At 38.6% G+C, this 24359-nt stretch overlaps 1 protein-coding gene across 1 annotated transcript; it reads right to left on the bottom strand.

Annotated features, from left to right (window-relative positions):
• Positions 1-923: 923 nt before the first annotated feature.
• LOC309506435 (NACHT, LRR and PYD domains-containing protein 3-like) lies at positions 924-24359 on the bottom strand. Its single transcript, XM_082180382.1, has 11 exons — positions 24250-24359; positions 23885-23998; positions 19630-19743; positions 19215-19328; positions 17330-19138; positions 16311-16481; positions 15454-15624; positions 3943-4113; positions 3069-3239; positions 2227-2405; positions 924-1369 (listed from the first exon to the last, which is right to left on the bottom strand). Coding segments are annotated over exons 1-11 (3084 nt in total). The 5' UTR covers positions 24318-24359; the 3' UTR covers positions 924-1367.

Here is a 24359-nt window from a genome sequence, read left to right as displayed (position 1 = left end):
TATAAGCTCCCTTGATGGTTGAATAACAGTGGTCAAGAGTTTTGTTGCCTCTGGTTGCACAGCTGACGTGTTGATAATATTTCGGTAGCACTGACTTCAATTTACAATGATTGAAGTCTCCGGCTACTATGGAGAGGGCTTGCGGGTGCAGCCTCTCACACCTGTTGACAGCGTCGCAGAGCTCATCCAGGGCTGCCTTGGTGTTGGCTTGGGGAGGTATGTATACTGCAGTGAGTAAAACTGATGGAAATTCTCGTGGTGCATAAAACGGCCGACATTTGATGGTAAGCTGTTCAAGGACCGGCGAACAGGAGTTAGAGATCACTTCCGCATCAGTGCACCACGAGTTGTTTACCAAAAAGCACACACCCCCACCTTTCGATTTACCAGTCGTATCCTTAGCTCGGTCCGAGCGAAATACAGAGAAGCCGTCCAAGTGTACGGCACTGTCAGGATAATCCGATGTTAGCCATGTCTCAGTAAAACAGAATACACAGCAATTTCCCAAATCTCGCTGGACACTAACACGGCAGCGAAGCTCATCCATCTTATTGCTGATAGATTGCATGTTTGCCAGCAGCATGCTTGGTATTGGAGGCCGTGTAGGTCGATTCCGTAACCTCACCAGCAGTCCCCCGCGTCTTCCTCTCTTTCGCCCATATCTCCTTTGATTTCCAGAGCACCAGGTTTCTGATCTTTTGATAATATCCACAGGTATCATAGATGTTGTAGACAGTTTTGGAACATTTTGTCTAATGTCCAATAAAGTCTGTCGATCATAAGTAATAGAGGAGGACATAGGCAGTATTGTCAAGCTAATAAATAAGGTTAAAACTAACACTAAGCGTGGCGTGAGAGAGGCTCGTAGCGTGTCGCCATACATCGGCGCCATTTGTAAACATTAATAGATCATCATATAAAAAATAGATTAATAATAAAAACATATTTGACAGAAATAAATGTTCAGTGAAATTATTTGCATAATCTTTGTCTTCCTCTGCTGGTATAATTTACAACATCTCTTCTGTAGTGAAACTCTTGATAAAACGTATAACACTTTTCCCAACACTGTCTGTATTGCACAATAAATCTATTGTCTAAGGCTTGTTTTCACTTTGCTTTAACCTTTTGACACATGAGTGTTTCACGATCTTCATTGTAATCAATATCTAACAAATTTGAAACAATTCAAAGCTGCTATTTTCAGCACTCATTTTCATGAGCCATTACTATAAAACAAGAAACTGGTGTGAAGTCACACACACACATCAGTGTGATCGCTGTGTGTCTCTGTGTCTTCAGTCTCGGCTCTTTATTCACCATCAGCTGATCCTGAGGAAACTGAACTGACGTCTAAACACTGAGAGTCCTACAATAAAACACACAGACAGACACATATGAGTATGAGACATTACTGAGTCACATCACATCTGGAGATCATTTCAGGAAAAACACAGCCAGAGATATTAGTATATTCATATTACAGCCAGAGATATTAATGAAAAACTGGAATAGATTAATAACAGCAAATGATAAACAACTCTCACATTATCACTCTCACACACACACCACGTTTACATGCAACCAAATAATCTGTTAGTAATCAGATTGACGGCTCCGACTGAAAAGCCTTCATGTAAACACTTTAATCGAATGAACTCGATCTGAATGATATTTCGATTGGATTGGATGGTTTATTTCTTTTCTAATCCGATGGAGAGGACATGTAAACACTTGATCAGATTGAAAACCCAAACTGGAAAGTGCTCATTGTCTCCTAATTACGACCTGGCCCGTCATATATAAATATTATGTCTGTCGTTTAAAACAAACAAACAAAGTAGGAGAATAGTGTGTGCAAACAGTGGGGAATATTCGTGCAGTGTGTGCATGTCAAAAACTCAAGTCTGATTTGAAGCTTGTGACATAAACACACACATCAACCCGATCATTTTATTTATCGTTCATGTAAACACTACGTTTGGATTCATCAGTCGGAATGAATTAATTCCAATTGAAACAAAATGTAAACATGGATGAAAATATTCATATAGACCTCGCCTATTCATAGATCATATTCACATCACAGAATTAAACTCTTATTAAAACAGTTTACAGAGACTAAAGTGGAGCTGAATTATTATCTTATATTCTCCAGTTACACACATATGAGACCTGTCACTGAAATTGGATCAATTTAAAGGCTTAAAATAAAGATATACTCACAGTAGTAAAATGTCTCCAGTTTATAATGTGGATCATCCTTCAGTTTAGAGAGCAACTTCACTCCTGAATGTCTTAGTTCATTAAAAAACAGACTCAGTTCTCTCAGGTGTTCAGGGTTTGATATCAGAGCTGAAGTCAGAGCAGCAAAACCTTCATCTGTGACGCCACACTTACTCAACCTGTAGAGAACAATGACACACTTCACTCTCTCAGTTCAGATCAGATCAGTTTAGCAGTGAATCCATTATTAAAGAGAAAGTTCAAACTTAAAGCACAAATTAATATGTTTGAGGGATCATTAGATTGAGATCTAAAATGTCACAAAACATGATCATAAAACATCTAAAGTATCATTCAATCAGGAAAAATAATCTCTTATTTGATTAAAAGTCAGTCTTGTGTTCAGTCTGTTTTAATAATTCACTACATACGTTAGTTTTACTATGTTACTTACTAGATCTGTACAATGTAATATATATGGAGTGTCAATTAGAGTGTGTGTTTTCATTTTACAAAATTAATAACAATCCTTTAGAAAGTGTGAATGCAGAAAGATGAACATAATTAACAGAAAGAATGAATCCAGCATGTTCTTCATTTCTCAGTTCTGACTGTGTTGAGCTCGAGTCTGTTTAAAGTCAAGAGACTGAAATGTTGATTGTGTGTGAAAGTGTGTATTTCAGTGTGACTCTCAGTCCTGCAGTTTCATGTTATTGAGGATCAGCTCATGTGTTCAATCATTTACAGCTCAATAATCTGAACTCACAGCAGCAGAAAGAGGCTGAACACTTCAAATATACTTTACATTGTGATTCATGTGTGAGAGTCAAATATGATCTTACCACAGTTTCTCCAATTTACAGTGAGGATTCTGTAGTACATCAGACAGAAGATTCACTGATTTTCCTATTTTATACCCAGACAGACTCAGATCTCTCAGGTGTTCAGGGTTTGATCTCAGAGCTGAAGTCAGAGCAGCAAAACCTTCATCTGTGAGATCACAATAACTCAACCTGTAGAGAACAATGACACACACTTCACTCTCTCAGATCAGATCAGATCAGATCAGATCAGATCAGTTTAGCAGTGAATCCATTATTAAAGAGAAAGTACAAATTTAAAGCACAAATGAATATGTTTGATGAATCATTAGATTGAGATCTAAAATGTCACAAAACATGATCATAAAACATCTAAAGTATCATTCAATCAGGAAAAATAATCTCTTATTTGCACTATATTAAAATTCAGTCTTGTGCAAAATCTGCTTTAATAAATGACACTATTCACAACGTAGGCTAGTTTTACTGTTACTTACTAGATCTGTACTATGTAATATGCATGGAGTGTCAATTTGAGTGTGTATTTGAGTGTGTTTTCATTTTACAAAATTAAAAACAATACTCTAGAAAGTGTCAATGCAGAAAGATGAACATAATTAACAGTAAGAATGAATCCAGCATGTTCTTCATTTCTCAGTTCTGACTGTGTTGAGCTCGAGTCTGTTTAAAGTCAAGAGACTGAAATGTTGATTGTGTGTGAAAGTGTGTATTTCAGTGTGACTCTCAGTCCTGCAGTTTCATGTTATTGAGGATCAGCTCATGTGTTCAATCATTTACAGCTCAATAATCTGAACTCACAGCAGCAGAAAGAGGCTGAACACTTCAAATATACTTTACATTGTGATTCATGTGTGAGAGTCAAATATGATCTTACCACAGTAACTCCAGTTTACAGTGAGGATTCTGTAGTACATCAGACAGCAGATTCACTGATTCTCCTATTTTATTCCATGACAGATTCAGTTTTCTCAGGTGTTCAGGGTTTGATCTCAGAGCTGAAGTCAGAGCAGCAAAACCTTCATCTGTGACGCCACAATTACTCAACCTGTAGAGAAAAATGACACGCACTTCACTCTTCAGTTCAGATCAGTTTAGCAGTGAATCCATTATTAAAGAGAAAGTACAAATTTAAAGCACAAATTAATATGTTTGATGAATCATTAGATTGAGATATAAAATGTCACAAAACATGATCATAAAACATCTAAAGTATCATTCAATCAGGAAAAATAATCTCTTATTTGCACTATATTAAAATTCAGTCGCATCAGTCAAAAAATGTATCATGAAGAGGAAAAAAACATATATAAGACGCACTGGACTATAAGTCGCATTTATTTAGAAATTTATTTCACAAAAAAAACAAAAAAACGTTACAAACGGGACAGTTCTCCGTTACGGACGTGAACGCTCTGAAAGCGGCACTATAAGACTGCTTTAAAACTTTCACAGAGACCTCAAACAGAAAGCACAAAGCCTGTCTTTAAATTTAATTTAGTTTTGTATTAATTGTATCTTAATTTTAATCAATGTTTCATCAACCAATTGCCTGGATTTAATAAATAAGAAGTAAATATAGTAGAAAATAGATAACCACGACACGGAGGCGCCGGCGCGTGAACTGGAGCTCGTCTCTTAAATGAACCGAAACTCAGCGTATAAGGTAGCCTACTTGCCTCACAGCCCTGAGGCATACAGTGAGGAAAATAAGTATTTGAACACCCTGCGATTTTGCAAGTTCTCCCACTTAGAAATCATGGAGGGGTCTGAAATTGTCATCGTAGGTGCATGTCCACTGTGAGAGACATAATCTAAAAAAAAAATCCAGAAATCACAATGTATGATTTTTTAACTATTTATTTGTATGATACAGCTGCATATAAGTATTTGAACACCTGTCTATCAGCTAGAATTCTGACCCTCAAAGACCTGTTAGTCTGCCTTTAAAATGTCCATCTCCACTCCATTTATTATCCTAAATTAGATGCACCTGTTTGAGGTCGTTAGCTGCATAAAGACACCTGTCCACCCCATACAATCAGTAAGAATCCAACTACTAATATGGCCAAGACCAAAGAGCTGTCCAAAGACACTAGAGACAAAATTGTACTCCTCCACAAGGCTGGAAAGGGCTACGGGGAAATTGCCAAGCAGCTTGGTGAAAAAAGGTCCACTGTTGGAGCAATCATTAGAAAATGGAAGAAGCTAAACATGACTGTCAATCTCCCTCGGACTGGGGCTCCATGCAAGATCTCACCTCGTGGGGTCTCAATGATCCTAAGAAAGGTGAGAAATCAGCCCAGAACTACATGGGAGGAGCTGGTCAATGACCTGAAAAGAGCTGGGACCACCGTTTCCAAGGTTACTGTTGGTAATACACTAAGACGTCATGGTTTGAAATCATGCATGGCACGGAAGGTTCCCCTGCTTAAACCAGCACATGTCAAGGCCCGTCTTAAGTTTGCCAATGACCATTTGGATGATCCAGAGGAGTCATGGGAGAAAGTCATGTGGTCAGATGAGACCAAAATATAACTTTTTGGTCATAATTCCACTAAACGTGTTTGGAGGAAGAAGAATGATGAGTACCATCCCAAGAACACCATCCCTACTGTGAAGCATGGGGGTGGTAGCATCATGCTTTGGGGGTGTTTTTCTGCACATGGGACAGGGCGACTGCACTGTATTAAGGAGAGGATGACCGGGGCCATGTATTGCGAGATTTTGGGGAACAACCTCCTTCCCTCAGTTAGAGCATTGAAGATGGGTCGAGGCTGGGTCTTCCAACATGACAATGACCCGAAGCACACAGCCAGGATAACCAAGGAGTGGCTCTGTAAGAAGCATATCAAGGTTCTGGCGTGGCCTAGCCAGTCTCCAGACCTAAACCCAATAGAGAATCTTTGGAGGGAGCTCAAACTCCGTGTTTCTCAGCGACAGCCCAGAAACCTGACTGATCTAGAGAAGATCTGTGTGGAGGAGTGGGCCAAAATCCCTCCTGCAGTGTGTGCAAACCTGGTGAAAAACTACAGGAAACGTTTGACCTCTGTAATTGCAAACAAAGGCTACTGTACCAAATATTAACATTGATTTTCTCAGGTGTTCAAATACTTATTTGCAGCTGTATCATACAAATAAATAGTTTAAAAAATCATACATTGTGATTTCTGAAATTTTTTTTTTTGATTATGTCTCTCACAGTGGACATGCACCTACGATGACAATTTCAGACCCCTCCATGATTTCTAAGTGGGAGAACTTGCAAAATAGCAGGGTGTTCAAATACTTATTTTCCTCACTGTATATAGAAAGCTTGAAATGTCTACTTTTAAACAGAACAATTCAAAACGAAAGAAAACAGACTACTCTCTGCTTATGTAATCCGTATGAAATGTGCATTTCTCTCTGGCACGTTCATTTCTGCAAAGATCATGAGTCAGCATCGTCAACTTCATCTTTGCAGCCGACACTGACACAGAAAACACTTGTTTATTATAAACAATTAAAATGTCTCCTTGCTATATTTGACATATTCATAATCTTACTTTTTGCCTGTTCTTTGTGACAGCTTTTAGGTGCTTTATTGGCAAGGCCAATCTTACATGTTACATGAACGCATCACCACCGCATCAGCACCGAAAACATGGAGATTTTTTTCTTTTTGGGGGCATTTTCTTTGTGTTCAGGCTTTCTCAGTTGTCTTTAGGTTAATGTTTCAGTTAACAGTTTTTCAGGGGTATGCTACAGGAGCAGCATCTGTACCCTCGCGGATGTAGACGGTAATGTTTTCTCTTGGTTCATGTCAGTCAGTATGAATTAATTTTGATATATAAGTCGCACCTGACTATAAGTCGCAGGACCAGTCAAACTATGAAAAAAAGTGTGACTTATAGTCCGGAAAATACGGTAATTTGTATGGAGTGTCAATTTGAGTGTTTACATGGCATTCTGCTTTACGGCAATCCTTCAGTCGCTTTGAACGCGTTGTTTAAGTTTGAGCTCAGTCGATTTGATTCATAATCCGTGATTTTTCTTTTTAAACTCACTTACAACGAACATTTTCTACTTTTCTTCACTGAGAAGCACTGCTGCTCAAACCTCATAGTTACAACGCGGACTGTTGAGCAGACGCGTCTCAAGCCGATTTGTGACCCAACACCGGTTTACACCTGTGGGTCACGGCTGAGCGCGTCTTCTTTACACTCACTTACAAACGAACATTTTCTCGCCTATCGTGCGTCTACATTACACCCGTACCACTAAAAAGACGGATTATATCCAAGACTTCAGTCATAAATTAGTGTTAATATTGATAGCATCACTGGTAGCGTCGTTGCTAACTTACTGTCAATCTGTTAAAATGGCGAATATATCAGATGTATGTTGTCTACCTTTTGGTGCAGGTGAGGACACATTCGAGCTGCACGCGGTGCAGTCCGAGCTGGAAGCTGTAGAGAAGCAGATCCGCGACCTTTTAGAGAAACAAGCCGAGCTGAGAGACCGGCGTTTAGCTCTTAAATCAGCACGCGCCGATGCGTCGATTAGAGACCGGCGTTTAGCTCTTGAAACATCACGCACCGATGCACACAAATCAGCGATTAACGTTAGTAACCCGCTGACCCCGACCTCGTCTACTCCGTGCGTTTCTCAGCATTGGTCCCGAGTGCCCAGGCCACGATCAGCCATGGTTTCATTCACTTCGGCTCCGACACACCACCACGAAGCCAGGGTGGTCCTGCAGCGGAAGACGCGAGCCAGGACCAGAGCAAGAATCTCTCCGCCCCTCCCGGTTTTCGAGATCTCCACCCAGAACCGCTTCTCCCCTCTTCGCGAAACGGAACGCGATGCTGTGATCCTCGGCGATTCCATCGTCCGGCACGTCCACGCTACGTTAGGTAAAAGTAAGGTGCGCAGTCACTGCTTTCCTGGTGCTCGTGTTTTCGATATCGCTGCGTGGGTACCCGAGATCTTGAACGGTGACGAGTGCGTCGGAGCTGTCGTGCTGCACGCGGGAGTGAACGATATCAGGCTGCGGCAGACGGAGGTTCTGAAGAAAGACTTCAGGAGCCTGATCGAGACGGTACGCAGCACATCGCCTGAAACAACGATCATTGTGTCTGGACCACTTCCCACGTACCAACAAGGGCATGAAAAGTTCAGTAGATTATTCGTGCTAAATGAATGGTTAATGTCATGGTGCAATGAGCAGAAACTGCTCTTTGTAAATAATTGGAATCTGTTTTGGGAGCGTCCTAGGCTCTTCCGCGCTGATGGCTTACACCCAAGTAGAATCGGAGCGGATCTTCTGTCGGATAACATCTCCAAGATGTTAAATACCGTTTGACTAGTAACCAAAAGTCCAAATTAAAGTCTCTGCTGCACCAATTTAATTGATATAAATACTAGTGTAGAACATTGCATAGACACTGTGTCTATTCCTCGCTTAGTGAAATCAAATAATAAATCTACTGCAGGATCTAGGAAAAATCGAATTGTTATTAAAACAGAAAATCTCGCTATTAGTGAACAAAAACAATTTCTAAAGCTAGGTCTTCTAAACATTAGATCACTCACACCTAAGGCAGTTATTGTAAATGAAATAGTCACAGATAATAGCATCGATGTACTTTGCCTTACTGAAACCTGGCTTAAACCAAATGATTATTTCGGTCTAAATGAGTCTACTCCGCCAGGATACTGTTATAAGCATGGGCCCCATCTGATTGGTCGTGGCGGCGGTGTTGCAACAATCTACAGAGATATTCTTAATGTTACTCAGAAAACAGGTGACAAGTTTAATTCGTTTGAAGTACTTGTACTAAATGTTACGCTTTCAGATATAAGAAAAAAAATCCCTATTATCTCTAGCCTTGGCTACCATATATAGACCGCCAGGGCCTTATGCTGATTTCCTAAAAGAGTTTGCAGATTTTCTCTCAGATCTATTGGTCAACGTCGATAAACCATTAATTGCTTTAGGGGTCAGGTTGTTTGTAAAGGAGAAAGATGGCGCCAGTGTTGTCGGCTTGCCGTCAGCTCCTACCTGCCCGATTGCTGTTCTACCTGTCTGTTTTCCTTCTGTTGTCGCTGTGGCACTGTGCTGATGCCCTTGTGACTTATGACCGCTCCATACTGCTACATATCCAAAACTCTCTTGAACTACAATCCACTGGGCGTCTTGGTCCACACTCCAGATGTCATCCGACGTTCATCAATTCTCCGATGGACTGCGTTCGCCGGCTTTCCTGCTGTATTTCCCATCGCAAGAAGCGGCGCAGGAAACGAGGAAATCGCGGCGGTGTCCGAGTTCGGATCAGGGGATCGGCTGTTTCCATTTTGCAGCGTCGGATATTCTCAATCGACATTGCGGGAGGCAGAAGCCTTCACTTGGCTCGCCGATCATGGGATCTGAGATACACCTGTCACATTGCCATCTCTCCTGCTCGGTCATCGACGCTTTACCCTGCAGCGCCACCAAGACTGCGCATCCGAAGCGGCGGGGTGAACTCCCTAAACATTCACCCATTGCAACGCTCTCAATCTTCACAGCCTCTGGATTATTTTACGTCTAGAGCGGCGCTACTGAACTGCAGGTCCGTATCTAACAAATCCTTCATCTTAAATGACTTTTTTATCAAACGTGATCTGGACATGTTATTTTTAACGGAGACATGGATTGGCTCCGGTGCTGATGAAACATCTGTTTTTGGCGAACTTTGCCCTACAAACTGTTCATTCATAAGTACGCCAAGGAGATCGGGGAGAGGAGGAGGAGTGGCTTTGATTTTTAAAAATCGACTCAAGGTACAAACACTCCCTGCTGATAGTTTTACCTCCTTTGAAGTACAATGTGTAAAAATGGAATCTGCTACTACTCCATTGATATGTGCACTTGTATACAGGCCTCCTAAATCAGACAAACATTTCATAAAAGAATTCTCAGACTTCTTATCTCATTATGCAACATCTTATGACCGTTTGTTGATTCTGGGTGATTTTAACATTCATGTCTGTTGCCCGGGTAAACCCTTGGTTAATGAACTCTGTCATTTAATGGAGTCATTTGGCCTTATCCAGCACATAGATCAAGCAACCCATGTTCAGGGGCACACCCTAGATCTGATTATGTCGCATGGGTTCTCTATTGAGAACATAACCTTTGAGGATGCATCCTTCTCTGACCATATGCCTATTATGTTCAATGTTAAACTATTGAACTCACTATATTCGGTCAGATCTTCTGGCCACTACTTTCGTCATATTAACTCTTCTACTGTTATTGAGTTTTATGAATGTTATTTGAGAGATGCAGGCAATGCCTCTATCACTGCACATGAACACCTCTTGAGCCCCGATGAGCTAATATCCTCTTTCAATGCTTCTTGCTCAGCTATCCTTGATATTGTGGCCCCTCCGAAACTTAAACGCCCTAATTTTAAATCCCAACCGTGGATGGATGATTCCATTCGCCATCTCAGGCAGATTTCTCGAAGAGCGGAGCGTAAATGGAAAAAAGACCACCTCCAAGTCTCTTTAGAAATATTTAAAAACTCTCTGGCCAATTACCAAAGTGCAGCAAAAAAAGCCAGGGCTAAGCATTTTTCGGATATTATCACTAGACATTCTCATCGCCCTAGAATTTTATTTAATACTATTAACTCAATAGTTAACCCACAAGTCTATCCAGAAATTGAGGCATCCATTAATAATTGTGAAGAGTTTGTGAAGTTTTTTACTCTGAAAATTGACCACATCAGAGCACAGTTTGCTCATGTTGTTTCTGACACCATACCACTCCACCCTACAACTACAGCTACACTGGATAAATTTCAAGGAGTGTCCTACAATGAGCTATGTGACATTGTTAAACACATGAAAATATCAACAACCCCACATGATCCCATTCCACCACAGATCATCAAGGATGCCTTTGATGTTGTTGGTCCCTCTATTCTAGTTATCCTTAATTCTAGCCTTGCCTCCGGCATTGTTCCCACATATCTTAAGCACGCGGTTGTCCAGCCCATGCTAAAGAAACATAATCTAGATGCAAAATGTCACAATAATTTCCGGCCCATATCCAAACTGCCATTTATTTCTAAAATCTTGGAGAAGGTGGTGTTAACGCAGCTGCTCTCATATCTCAATTCCACAGAGACATTTGAGCCATTTCAGTCCGGGTTCAGAACTCGCCATAGCACAGAGACAGCCCTGCTAAAGGTGACAAATGACCTCTTGTTCACCCTTGACTCAGGAAATAATGCCATCCTAGTCTTGTTGGATCTTAGTGCGGCATTTGACACTGTAGACCATGGTACACTACTAGAGCGTCTTGAACAGTGGGTTGGCATCAAGGGCACTGCTCTAAACTGGTTTCATTCTTATCTCCATCAAAGAACTTACTCAGTTAACATAGGCCAATATTATTCATTGCCTGCACCTGTGCTTCATGGTGTCCCCCAGGGATCCATTTTGGGTCCAGTACTCTTCTGCCTATACATGCTCCCCCTAGGAAAAATTATTAGAAAATTTAATATTGCTTTCCATTTTTATGCAGATGATTCCCAACTGTACATCCCACTAAAATCAAGCAACTCAATGCAACCTCTTTTAGACTGCTTAAAAGAAATCAAAATCTGGATGAGTAATAATTTTCTACAGTTGAATGAGAACAAAACCGAAGTTATCATCTTTGGCCCCTCAAGATCCAAAACTGCCACCACCGTCGACCTTGGTCCCCTTGCACCGTATGTTAAAACTCACGCACGTAACTTAGGCGTTATTTTTGACTCAGAACTCAATCTGGAAAAACAAGTATCATCTGTAGTGAAATCCAGTTTTTATCAGTTGAGAATAATTTCCAAACTCAAGTCTGTCCTGTCTTTTAAAGATTTGGAAAAAGTCATCCATGCCTTTATAACCTCCCGTTTAGACTATTGTAATTCTCTATACTTTGGTCTTCCTCTGACTCTAGTGGCACGGCTTCAAATGGTTCAAAACGCAGCGGCCAGACTGCTCACAAACACAAAAAAACATGAACATATTACACCCATCCTAGCCTCCTTGCACTGGCTTCCTGTCCAGTCTAGGATACAATTTAAAATACTGCTAATGGTTTTTAAATCTCTACACGCACTGGCCCCAAGCTACTTAGCAAATACCATTCAGCCCCAAGCAGCTTCCAGAGCCCTCAGATCTTCCAGTCAGGGCCTGCTGTATGTCCCACGGTCCCGGCTTAAGCGAAAAGGTGACAGAGCTTTCTCTGTTGCTGGCCCTCAGCTGTGGAACCGATTACCACCCGACATCAGAAATGCCCCTCATATTGATATTTTTAAAGTTAGACTTAAAACCCACCTTTTTACATTGGCCTTTTAGGCATCTTAAATGTTTTTCCTGCCAAGTGTGTTTCAACCTGCCGTTTCTCTGTAAATGTTGTTTTAGCCTAAACTCAATTTATTTGTAAATGTATTTCTATTACATGTGTTTTTATTACCCTGTGGCCAATACAATTATGTACAGCACTTTGGTCAGCGCAAGCTGTTTTAAATGTGCTTTAGAAATAAACTTTACTTACTTACTTAATTGTTGGAGATTTTAACATACACGTAGATAATTCAAATGATGCGTTAGGGGCTGCGTTTACAGATTTATTAAACTCCTTTGGGGTCAAGCAAAATGTCACCGGACCAACTCATCGTCTTAATCATACACTCGATTTAATTATATCATATGGAACCAATCCAACCAATATAGATATCATTCCACAAAGTGATGATGTCACTGACCATTACATGGTAACTTGCATATTACTTACTGCTGTTATATGTCATGCTGCGCCGCGTTATCGACCAGGCAGAACAATCCTTCCATCCACCATAGATAATTTCTCAAATTGCTTATCTGATCTGTCTCAGCTGCTGCCTGAACCCAAACAAACAGATGAACTAGAAGAACTAACTAGCACTATGAGCACCATTCTCTCTAGAACATTGGATGTGGTTGCACCTATTAAATTAAAAAAGGTCAGAGAGAAAAATAAAGCACCATGGTATAACAATACTACGCATGTTCTAAAGAGAGAAACCCGTAATTTAGAGCGTAAATGGAAATCAAACTAATTTAGAGGTCTTTAGAATCGCGTGGAAAGACAGTATGTCACACTATAAAAAGGCCCTAAAAGCAGCCAGGGTTGCACCTCCGCAAACTAATAGAAAACAACCAAAACAATCCAAGGTTTTTATTTAACACTGTGGCTAGACTAACAAATAAACAGACGTCACCTGAACAAAATATCCCGTTACAGTTTAGTAGTAATGATTTCATGAACTTCTTCACTGAGAAAATAGAAAGCATCAGAACCACAATTGTAAACGTTCAATCTTCAATCGCGCCTTATAATTCAGCCTCAATTCTCACCGCAAGAACAATTACAGTGCTTTACAACTATAGAACAAAAAGAGTTAAATAAACGTATCACTTCATCTAAAACAACAACATGTTTATTAGATCCTATACCAACTAAACTACTGAAAGAAGTGTTACCTATAGTGGAAGAGCCTCTCCTCAATATTATTAACTCATCTTTATCTTTAGGTCATGTTCCAAGAACATTTAAACTGGCAGTTATAAAACCACTCATTAAGAAACCACAATTTGACCCACATAATCTAGCAAATTATAGACCCATTTCAAATTTTCCATTTATGTCTAAAATATTAGAAAAAGTTGTGTCCGCTCAACTGGGCTCTTTCTTGCAAGAAAATGACTTCTATGAAAAGTTTCAGTTTCTGGATTCAGACCGCACCATAGCACTGAAACTGCGCTCGTTAAAATCACAAATGATTTACTTTTAGCTTCTGACCAAGGCTGTATCTCAATACTAGTTTTACTTGATCTTAGTGCTGCGTTCAATACTATAGATCACACAATATTCTTAGATCGACTACAAAATTATACTGGTGTTCAAGGACAAGCATTAAGCTGGTTCAAATCATACCTATCTGACCGCTACCATTTTGTCTATTTAAATGGAGAAAAATCAATCATAACTTCAGTAAACTATGGAGTACCACAGGGATCTGTGTTAGGCCCTCTATTATTCTCAATATATATGATGCCACTTGGAAATATAAGGAAACATGGAATTAGTTTCCATTGTTATGCTGATGACACTCAAATATATATTTCATCACGGCCGGATGAAAACGCTAAATTATCCAAATTGACAGAGTGTGTTAAAGATATAAAAGATTGGATGACGCGTAATTTTCTTTTATTAAATCCAGACAAGACAGAGGTACTACTTATCGGTTCAAAAAAACGCCCACAAAACCTCGTACAATACAACTTTACAAGAAAATATGATCATATAACACCGATTTTATCATCACTACATTGGTTACCTATAAAGTTCCGTATTAATTACAAGGTATTGCTACTGACTTATAAAGCCCTAAACGGCTTAGCTCCAGTCTATTTAACGGATCTTCTATCGCCCTATAATCCATCGCGCTCTTTAAGATCACTAAATTCGAGGCTTTTGGTCATACCTAGGATATCCAGATCCACCAAAGGAGGGAGAGCTTTTTCACATTTAGCTCCAAAACTCTGGAATAGCCTTCCTGATACTGTTCATTGCTCAGACTCGCTCTCCCAGTTTAAAACTAGATTAAAGACGCATCTCTTCAGCCAGGCATTCATATAATAATTTTAATCTTACAGTTAAATCCGGCCTCTAGTTCATAAACGCCAGAGGAGAACTGGCCCCCGACTGAGCCTGGGTTCTCCCAAGATTTTTTTTTTTTCTCCATTAGGTCACCTGATGGAGTTTTTCGGTTCCTTGCCACTGTTGCCTTTGGCTTGCTCAGTTGGGGATATTTAATTTAATTTAATCAATCAATAATACTATTGATCAGTATTACCAAACGTGGACGTTTTTTTTTTCACTAGAAACAAACCTTGTTGTATTATTTTAATTTAATACTGTGAAGCTGCTTTGATACGATCTGTGTTGTAAAAAAAAAAAAAACTTTATACAAATATACTTTTCATTTTACAAAATTAAAAACAATACTTTAGAAAGTGTCAATGCAGAAAGATGAACATAATTAACAGTAAGTATGAATCCAGCATGTTCTTCATTTCTCAGTTCTGACTGTGTTGAGCTCGAGTCTGTTTAAAGTCAAGAGACTGAAATGTTGATTGTGTGTGAAAGTGTGTATTTCAGTGTGACTCTCAGTCCTGCAGTTTCATGTTATTGAGGATCAGCTCATGTGTTCAATCATTTACAGCTCAATAATCTGAACTCACAGCAGCAGAAAGAGGCTGAACACTTTAGATATACTTTACATTGTGATTCATGTGTGAGCGTCAAATATGATCTTACCACAGTAACTCCAGTTTACAGTGAGGATTCTGTAGTACATCAGACAGCAGATTCAATGATTTTCCTATTTTATTCCCACACAGACTCAGATCTCTCAGGTGTTCAGGGTTTGATCTCAGAGCTGAAGTCAGAGCAGCAAAACCTTCATCTGTGAGATCACAATCACTCAACCTGTAGAGAACAATGACACACTTCACTCTCTCAGATCAGATCAGATCAGTTTAGCAGTGAATCCATTATTAAAGAGAAAGTTCAAACTTAAAGCACAAATTAATGTTTGATGGATCATTAGATTGAGATCTAAAATGTCACAAAACATGATCATAAAACATCTAAAGTATCATTCAATCAGGAAAAATAATCTCTTATTTGCACTATATTAAAATTCAGTCTTGTGCAAAATCTGCTTTAATAAATGAGACTATTCATTACATAGGCTAGTTTTACTATGTTACTTACTAGATCTGTACTATGTAATATGAATGGAGTGTCAATTTGAGTGTGTATGTGAGTGTGTTTTCATTTTACAAAATTAATAACAATACTTTAGAAAGTGTGAATGCAGAAAGATGAACATAATTAACAGTAAGAATGAATCCAGCATGTTCTTCATTTCTCAGTTCTGACTGTGTTGAGCTCGAGTCTGTTTAAAGTCAAGAGACTGAAATGTTGATTGTGTGTGAAAGTGTGTATTTCAGTGTGACTCTCAGTCCTGCAGTTTCATGTTATTGAGGATCAGCTCATGTGTTCAATCATTTACAGCTCAATAATCTGAACTCACAGCAGCAGAAAGAGGCTGAACACTTCAAATATACTTTACATTGTGATTCATGTGTGAGAGTCAAATATGATCTTACTCTAATTTCTCCAGTTTACAGTGAGGATTCTGTAGTACATCAGACAGCAGATTTACTGATTTTCCTATTTTATTCCCAGACAGATCCAGATCTCTCAGGTGTTCAGGGTTTGATCTCAGAGCTGAAGTCAGAGCAGCAAAACCTTCATCTGTGAGATCACAACAACTCAACCTGTAGAGATGAAAATCAAATAACATAATTGAAACACTATCAAATACCTTTCCAACAAATGTAAAATTCTTATCCAAGGTTCATGGTCAGCTTCTATTTACAATGTGTTTTTGCAGCGGTAAGAAATGTAGCCAATCACAGACATGTTTGCTGATCTCTTTTTTTGTTTGCGAATCTTCTCATTTACAAAAAGACCGATTTTATTTATGCCGTGTAGACAACTTTATTGTTTATAATGGAACTTTGAGAGATTGTGGACTGTAATGACAAAAGTAATGACTTGTAAAGAATCTTAAATGTCTCGTACATTGCTGTTCTTGTTATGTAAGAGTTGTTGCTACACAATCTGCACTTTACTAGAGAACCATCACTAATTTCACAAACTCAGTGATTTGATTCTTTATTGTCAATCTCACAGTAAAATTAAAAAGTGAAGTTTTAGTAAACTTTAATCTAAACATCAAGTGATGTTTAGTTGTCCATCTAATAGTAACATTTAAATGTATGACTATGTAAACCATACATCAAATTATTTAATTTTAGGAGATTTGAGCTACTTGATAAATGAGCTGTTTCTCCAGTGGTTTGCTTGGTCTTCATTTCTTTAAAATATTTAAATTCCTTCTTTATGTGCAAGAACATTCAACTAGTAAACCTGAATTATTTATTCATACACACATTTTCTGACTTTGTTTGTAATGCCTGAAGGAATTTTACATTGTCACAGTTTAAGAAACACATCAAATACTGACCACTGAACTCTAGACAACATCTGCAGCACTGAAGATTTATGAACTGTTATTTTCCTGATGTTTAAGAGTGAACTGATTGTTCTGATTGATACTTACTGAACTGATCTGGATTCTTTAATCACAGGAAGAAGCTTCTGAAGAACCTTTAGTTGTTCAGTTTTATTGTCTATTCCAACAAAATCATTCATATTAAACTTGTCCAGCTTCTCCTCTGATGTCAACAACACAAAGACTACAGCTGACCACTGAGATGAAGAGAGTTTGGCTTCATTTATTCTTCCAGATTTCAGATACTGTTGTATTTCCTCCACTAGTGAACGATCACCCAGTTCATTCAGACAGTGGAACAGATTGATGGATTTCTCTGGAGAGTCAATGGTCCTGATCTTCTTCTTGATGTACTCAACTGTTTTCTTATTGCTGTCAGATCTACTTGTCTGTTTCATTAGTCTTTGTAGGAGAATCTGATGAGACTCCACTGACAGACCCAGAAGAAACCGCAGGAAAAGATCCAGATGTCCATTTTTACTCTGTAGAGCCTCATTCACAGCTCTCTGATGCAGCGCAGATAATGACACATGTTCTTCTGGTGAAATGAGCTGAAACAAGTCCTTCATTTTAGACAGCAAACTCTGTTTAGAGATTGAGTCAAACACATTTGTGTTGTTGTTTGTACAGGAGAGATGCACATATAGAGCCGCTAGATGTTCCTGAACACTCAGATGAACAAAGCAGAAGACTTTCCCCTGATACCAGCCAAACTCCTCTCTGAAGATCTGAGTGCACAATCCTGAGTAAACTGATGCTTCTGTCACATCAATGCCACACTCTCTCAGGTCTTCCTCATAGAAGATCACATTGCCTTTCACAAGTTGCTGAAAAGCCAGTTTCCCCAGTTTGAGGATCATGTCTTCATCGGTCACGTTCTTCTCATAGTCCTTCTCATGTTTGATGTTGGTCTGAAGGATCAGGAAGTGTGTGTACATCTGAGTGAGAGTCTTGGGAATCTCTCCACTCTCTGCTTCGCTCAACATCTTCTCCAGAACAGTGGCTGAGATCCAGCAGAACACTGGGATGTGGCACATGATGTAGAGGCTCCTTGATGACTTCAGGTGTGTGATGATTGTATTGGCCAGACTCGGATCACTGATTCTCTTCCTGAAGTATTCCTCCTTCTGTGGATCATTGAAGCCTCGTACCTCTGCCACTCGATGGACACACTCAGAGGGGACGAGATCGGCTGCTGCTGGTCTGGAGGTGATCCAGATGAGAGCAGAGGGAAGCAGATTCCCCACAATGAGGTTCGTCAGCAGCACGTCCACTGAGGTCTCTTTGGTCTGATCCCATAGAATCGCATTCCGGTGAAAGTTTAAGGGAAGACGACACTCATCCAGACCATCAAAGATGAACAACACTTTATATTTGTCTTTGGATATTTCCATTTCTTTTGTTTCAGGGAAAAATACCTGAAGAAGATCTGAAAGACTGAGTCTTTTGTTCTTCATCAGATTGATCTCTCTGAAAGGAAGAGGAAATATGAGCTGGACGTCCTGGTTCTCTTTCTCTTCAGCCCAGTCCAGGATGAACTTCTGCACAGAGACTGTTTTTCCAATGCCAGCGACTCCCTTTGTCAGCACAGTTCTGATGGCTTTGTCTTGTCCAGGTAAAGGTCTAAAGATGTCATTGCATTTGATCGGTGTGTCCTCTGTTGCTGCTCTCCTGGATTGTGTCTCAATTTGTCTCACCTCATGTTCATTACTGATCTCTCCACTCTCACTCTCTGTGATGTAGAGCTCTGTGTAAATCTCATTCAGGAGTGTTGGGTTTCCCTGCTGTGCTGTTCCCTCATACAGACACTCAAACTTCTTCATCAGATTTGATCTAAACCTGTTGAGGACTTCATGGCTGTAAAATAAAATACCAGAGTATTAATAAACACAATGTCTTTTTTTTAATCATATATTTTGTTGATATGTAATACCTGAGATCAGTCTGTGTATCTCCACTCTTAAAATCTACTGGCCGAATAATAGACGCGTCACTCCTCATAGACACACAGCTGGACTCTGGTTCTGATCTCTTATGATGAACTGAACTATAACAGAGTTCAAAGTTATACATATTTGCCATATTCAACATATTACATATCCATTTATCAATAAAACAATTGATTTTACACTGTTTAATTTAATTTACACTGTTATTACAAAAATTGTACATTGAAATTAGTTCTTTCACAGATGTCTCTCTGTGTGAGCAACACTATACTGTATGCATTAAAATATTACATTAAAACATTCTTGTACATTGTTTATATCTTGTAGAATATATTACTAATAATGTTCTGATAATATAAAATGTCATACTATAATCATATTTTTATAGAAATTAAATACCTGAGATCAGTCTGTGTATCTTTACTCTTAAAATGTATTATCTTATCCATAGACGCGTCACTCCTCATAGACACACAGCTGGGCTCTGGTTCTGATCTCTTCTGATGAACTGAACTATAACATAAATAGATTAAAGTTAATACATTGAATTACTGTATTAAAAAAAAAAAAAAAAAAACAACAACATAATTTATCCTTAACCCTTTAAAGAATTTATTTTCACAATGTTGATAAAAAACCTGTAAAATGAGTCTCTCATGTGTGAGTAACACTACATACATTAAAGTCTTTTGAATTTTTCAAAATGACCTTTCATGTAGTGTGTAACACAGCTCTAAGTGAATGAAAACATCCTGCAAAAAGTTTAAAATCTGAAAGTGCACCATATATAAAGTAATTGTCTTTCAAAAGTAAGAGTCGACTCTGAGTCAATTAAACAAATCGTTTTTCAAACGTTTCGTTGAGTCAGTTCGTTGTGACGTCAAGACGAAACATTAGCATATTGCCTACCCCCTTATTAGGCGCACAGACACCAGGGAAAACTTGAATCTCAAACAATACAGCTGATTCCTGTGGATACTGGACAGCATAATGTCGAGAAGATATTTTTTAATCAACTTACATTTTTTTTAACACTTAACAACTGCCTAGACGATTTTCAGTCAGGTTTCCAGACTCACCATAGTACAGAAACAGCTCTTGCTAAAGTCACAAGTGACATCCGGCTAAATACAGATGCAGGCAAGGCATCCATCTTAGTATTACTGGATCTCAGTGCGGCTTTCGACACTGTTGACCATTACATATTGCTTCATCGACTGGAACATTGCGTTGGCTTCACCGGTTTTGTGATCAGCTGGCTTAAATCGTATCTTAGTGACAGGAGTTTTATTGTTAAAATTGGAAATTGTTCCTCAACACTAACATCTTCGACCTGTGGAGTTCCCCAGGGCTCAATTTTGGGTCCACTGTTATTCAATCTTTATATGCTACCACTTGGTAAACTCATAAAGAAAAATGTAATCTCTTACCACAGTTATGCTGATGACACACAAATTTATTTACCTCTAATGCCTAATGACTATACCCCCATTGAAACTCTCTGTCAGTGCATTGAAGAAATAGATACTTGGATGTCACAGAACTTTCTCCAGCTCAATAAAAATAAAACTGAGGTTATCGTTTTTGGAAGAAATGAGGAAAGATGTAAAATCTCTACCCTGCTCAAAACAAAGGGCTTAATTGCAAAGGAAGTGGTAATAAACCTTGGTGTCCTAATAGATAATAATCTAAATTTTAATAGTCACATAAAAACAATCATAAAATCAGCATATTTTCATCTTAAAAATATTAATAAACTTAAAAGTTTCATGTCTAAGGAGGATCTTGAAAAGATCATACATGCTTTTATTTCTAGTAGGATTGATTATTGTAATGTGCTTTTAACAGGACTCCCTAAAAATACTTTAAAACCACTCCAAATGGTACAGAATAGTGCAGCCAGGATCCTTACAAAAACCAAAAGAATAGATCATATTACTCCAATTTTAAAGTCCTTACACTGGCTCCCAATTAGATACAGGATTAATTTTAAGGCACTCTTATTAGTTTTTAAGTCAATAAAGGGGATGGGACCTAAATACCTTCATGATATGTTTCAACATGTCTCAACCAAGACCCCTTAGATCACAACATAAACAGCTTCTACTAAAACCTATCGTAAGAACAAAACAAGGGGAAGCAGCTTTTAACTACTTTGGCATCCATCTCTGGAACCAGCTTCCAGAAAACATTAAAAACGCTCTAACTATCACAATTTTTCAAACTAAAGACCAAGCTTTTTTCGGATGCTTTCTGCAGTTAATGCGTAATAAATAAATATATTTATTTAAATTTAAAAAAATTTTTTTTTTTTTTTTTTTTTTTACAGACTCTTTGTTGGTGTTTTATATATATAGAATTTTGATTATTTTTACTATTGCCAAAATTGTATGTAGTTCCATATTTTTATTTTTATTTTTATATTTTTGTGTGAAGCGCATTGCTGCTGTGTATGAAATGCGCTATACAAATAAAATTTGCCTTGCTGTGCTCTACAATGTGAAGGTAAAGCCAGTTGTTTTTTTTTCACTGCCCAAGGACGAGCATGTGAAGAATCAGTGGTAAAAATTCACCTTTATTAAACTCCTAAACTTTTGCTTTGTTCCGTTTATTTCACTGACGACTGTTTCTCAAATCTCAATGCAGGATTCGCAAACCGCTTGCTCTTGAAAGATGGTGTTCAATATACTTAGTTTTGAGTTTTATATTGTGTAGGTCTCCTGCTAACTGTCTAACTCACATTATTACTGTCTAAAGGCCCGTACACACCGGGACGAATTTCGCGCGCGATATTCGCCGACGTTTAACGCCTCGTGACTAAACAAAGGGTGCCAATGTGAGTGTGCACACCGACGCGAAAATCGCCACGCGTAAAAGCGTTTTTTTTTTTAAACGCCTCGGGTTCGTTTTTTGGGTTTGACGCGCCGCGTCAAAAACTATCCGACCAATGAGATTGGCGCTTTTGCTCACGTGTCTGGAACTTCTGAAGTTACAGTAAAACACAACTTGGGGGCGCTCAAACACAAAACGGTCTTGCCGAGCACACATACGTAACAGCGAAGAAGATATACGCCAAGTAGCGTCTACACTGCCCATAGACAGACACTGCCGGGAAGAAATGACTAGGAAGATGCAAGGCAAGATGAATGTAGAGCTGCTGGTCTCGTTGGTGTCGGAATAAAGAACTATATGACAAACGCGACAGCGACTACAAAAATCTTGTTAAAAGAGAACTGTTATGGAGTGGTATTGCAGAGTATAGACTGTTATGGAGTGGTATTGTATTTCTGTTTTACATTAAGCGCCATCTAATGTCAGGGAATGAATTTGCATGTTCACTCGGCTCATCGTCAGCGAAAATCGCTTGGGTGTGAACACAAAAAACGCGTTGAAAAACGCTGGCGAATAACGCGCGCCGATATTCGTCCCGGTGTGTACGGAAATTCTTCAGCTAATCAGTTGTGGGCCACTATTACCTATAACTGTGTCTATTAATGCAGATTGTCTGTCGTTCTCAATACTTTGAGGAAAGATTAAGCGTGGAGCAAGATTTGTTTTACCAAAGTTTATGTTACATCAGTCATTCACGCTAGAGCTCGATTAATGTATGCACTGTAATTGATACAGTTTCCACATGTTCACCGCAATAAATTAGAAAAATACTCTGTAAATAAATAAGTATAAGTAAAATAATCGGTTTGTTGATGGACGTGCACTTGTTAATGTTGATGGTGAGAAATGACAGTTGCAACATCCCATAATGTACCCCAAACTGTGTATCACTGAGAGACGTCCTGCTAGAGTCGTCCTTGCGATGGAGGTTCGGGTTGAATGACTAGTTCATTCAATTCAATCAGTTCATTCAAATCTCAGAGTAAAACTGGGAGTTGTGAAAAATATGATACACTGGTGTTTTGCCAGATGAGAAATGTATCTATGTATCATCTTTTTACTCTTAATTCATTTTATAACTATCATATTTCTCTTTTAATTTCTTTTATAACTCTTTTAATTTTCCTTGCTTTTATTTTGTGATTATTTTAATTCCTTTCTGTAAAGCACTTTGAATTGCCATAGTGTATGAAATGTGCAATATAAATAAACTTGCCTTGCCTAGTTCTTCCAGTGTTTCATCTTCGGACTTACGCTCGGATTGATATGGTAAAATCGACGTCATTGTTCGTTACTGTCTTTAGTTTACAGTGTAGGAAGCCTCAGGACACGCAGACCTGACGTTGTTATGGCAATGGGCATTTTTGTTTTCGACACAAATGCATAAACCAATCACAACAGACTGAGCTGTCTGGCCAATCAGAGCAGAGTAGCTCACGAAAAGGCGGGATTTAGAGAGATTGATTCATCTGACGAGTCGTTTGAGAATCATTGAAAATGTGGTGAAGAGCAAATATATATTATGAGAAAATTAAACCTTTTTTGACCTTTGATGCATGTAAACCTGTTGTAGGAGACTCCAAAACAACATTAGAAAACTTTAAAATAGCATAATAGGGGCACATTAAAATATTAGCAACACATAAAAAATAACTGTAAGCAATGTCCAAAAATAATTTCTCATATCTTGAATATATTACTGATAATGTTCTGATAATATAAAATGCCATACTATAATCATATTTTTATAGAAATGTAATACCTGAGATCAGTCTGTGTATCTCCACTCTTAAAATCTACTGGCCGAATCATAGACGCGTCACTCCTCAAAGACACACAGCTGGACTCTGGTTCTGATCTCTTCTGATGAACTGAACTATAACAGAGTTTAAAGTTTAACATATTTGCCATATTCAACATATTACATATCCATTTATCAATAAAACAATTACTCTTCATGATCATTTAATTTACACAACACTGAGCAACACTATACTGTATGCATTAAAATATTACATTAAAACATTCTTCTTGTACATTGTTAATATCTTGTAGAATATATTACTGATAATGTTCTGATAATATAAAATGCCATACTATAATCATATTTTTATAGAAATGTAATACCTGAGATCAGTCTGTGTATCTCCACTCTTAAAATGTATTATATTATCCATAGACGCGTCACTCCTCATAGACACACAGCTGGGCTCTGGTTCTGATCTCTTCTGATGAAC

Source organism: Leuciscus leuciscus (genome assembly GCF_965113295.1).
Source record: "Leuciscus leuciscus genome assembly, chromosome: 9".
NCBI classification, from domain to species: Eukaryota; Metazoa; Chordata; class Actinopteri; order Cypriniformes; family Leuciscidae; genus Leuciscus; species Leuciscus leuciscus.
This window is presented reverse-complemented; position numbering and strand designations above follow the sequence as displayed.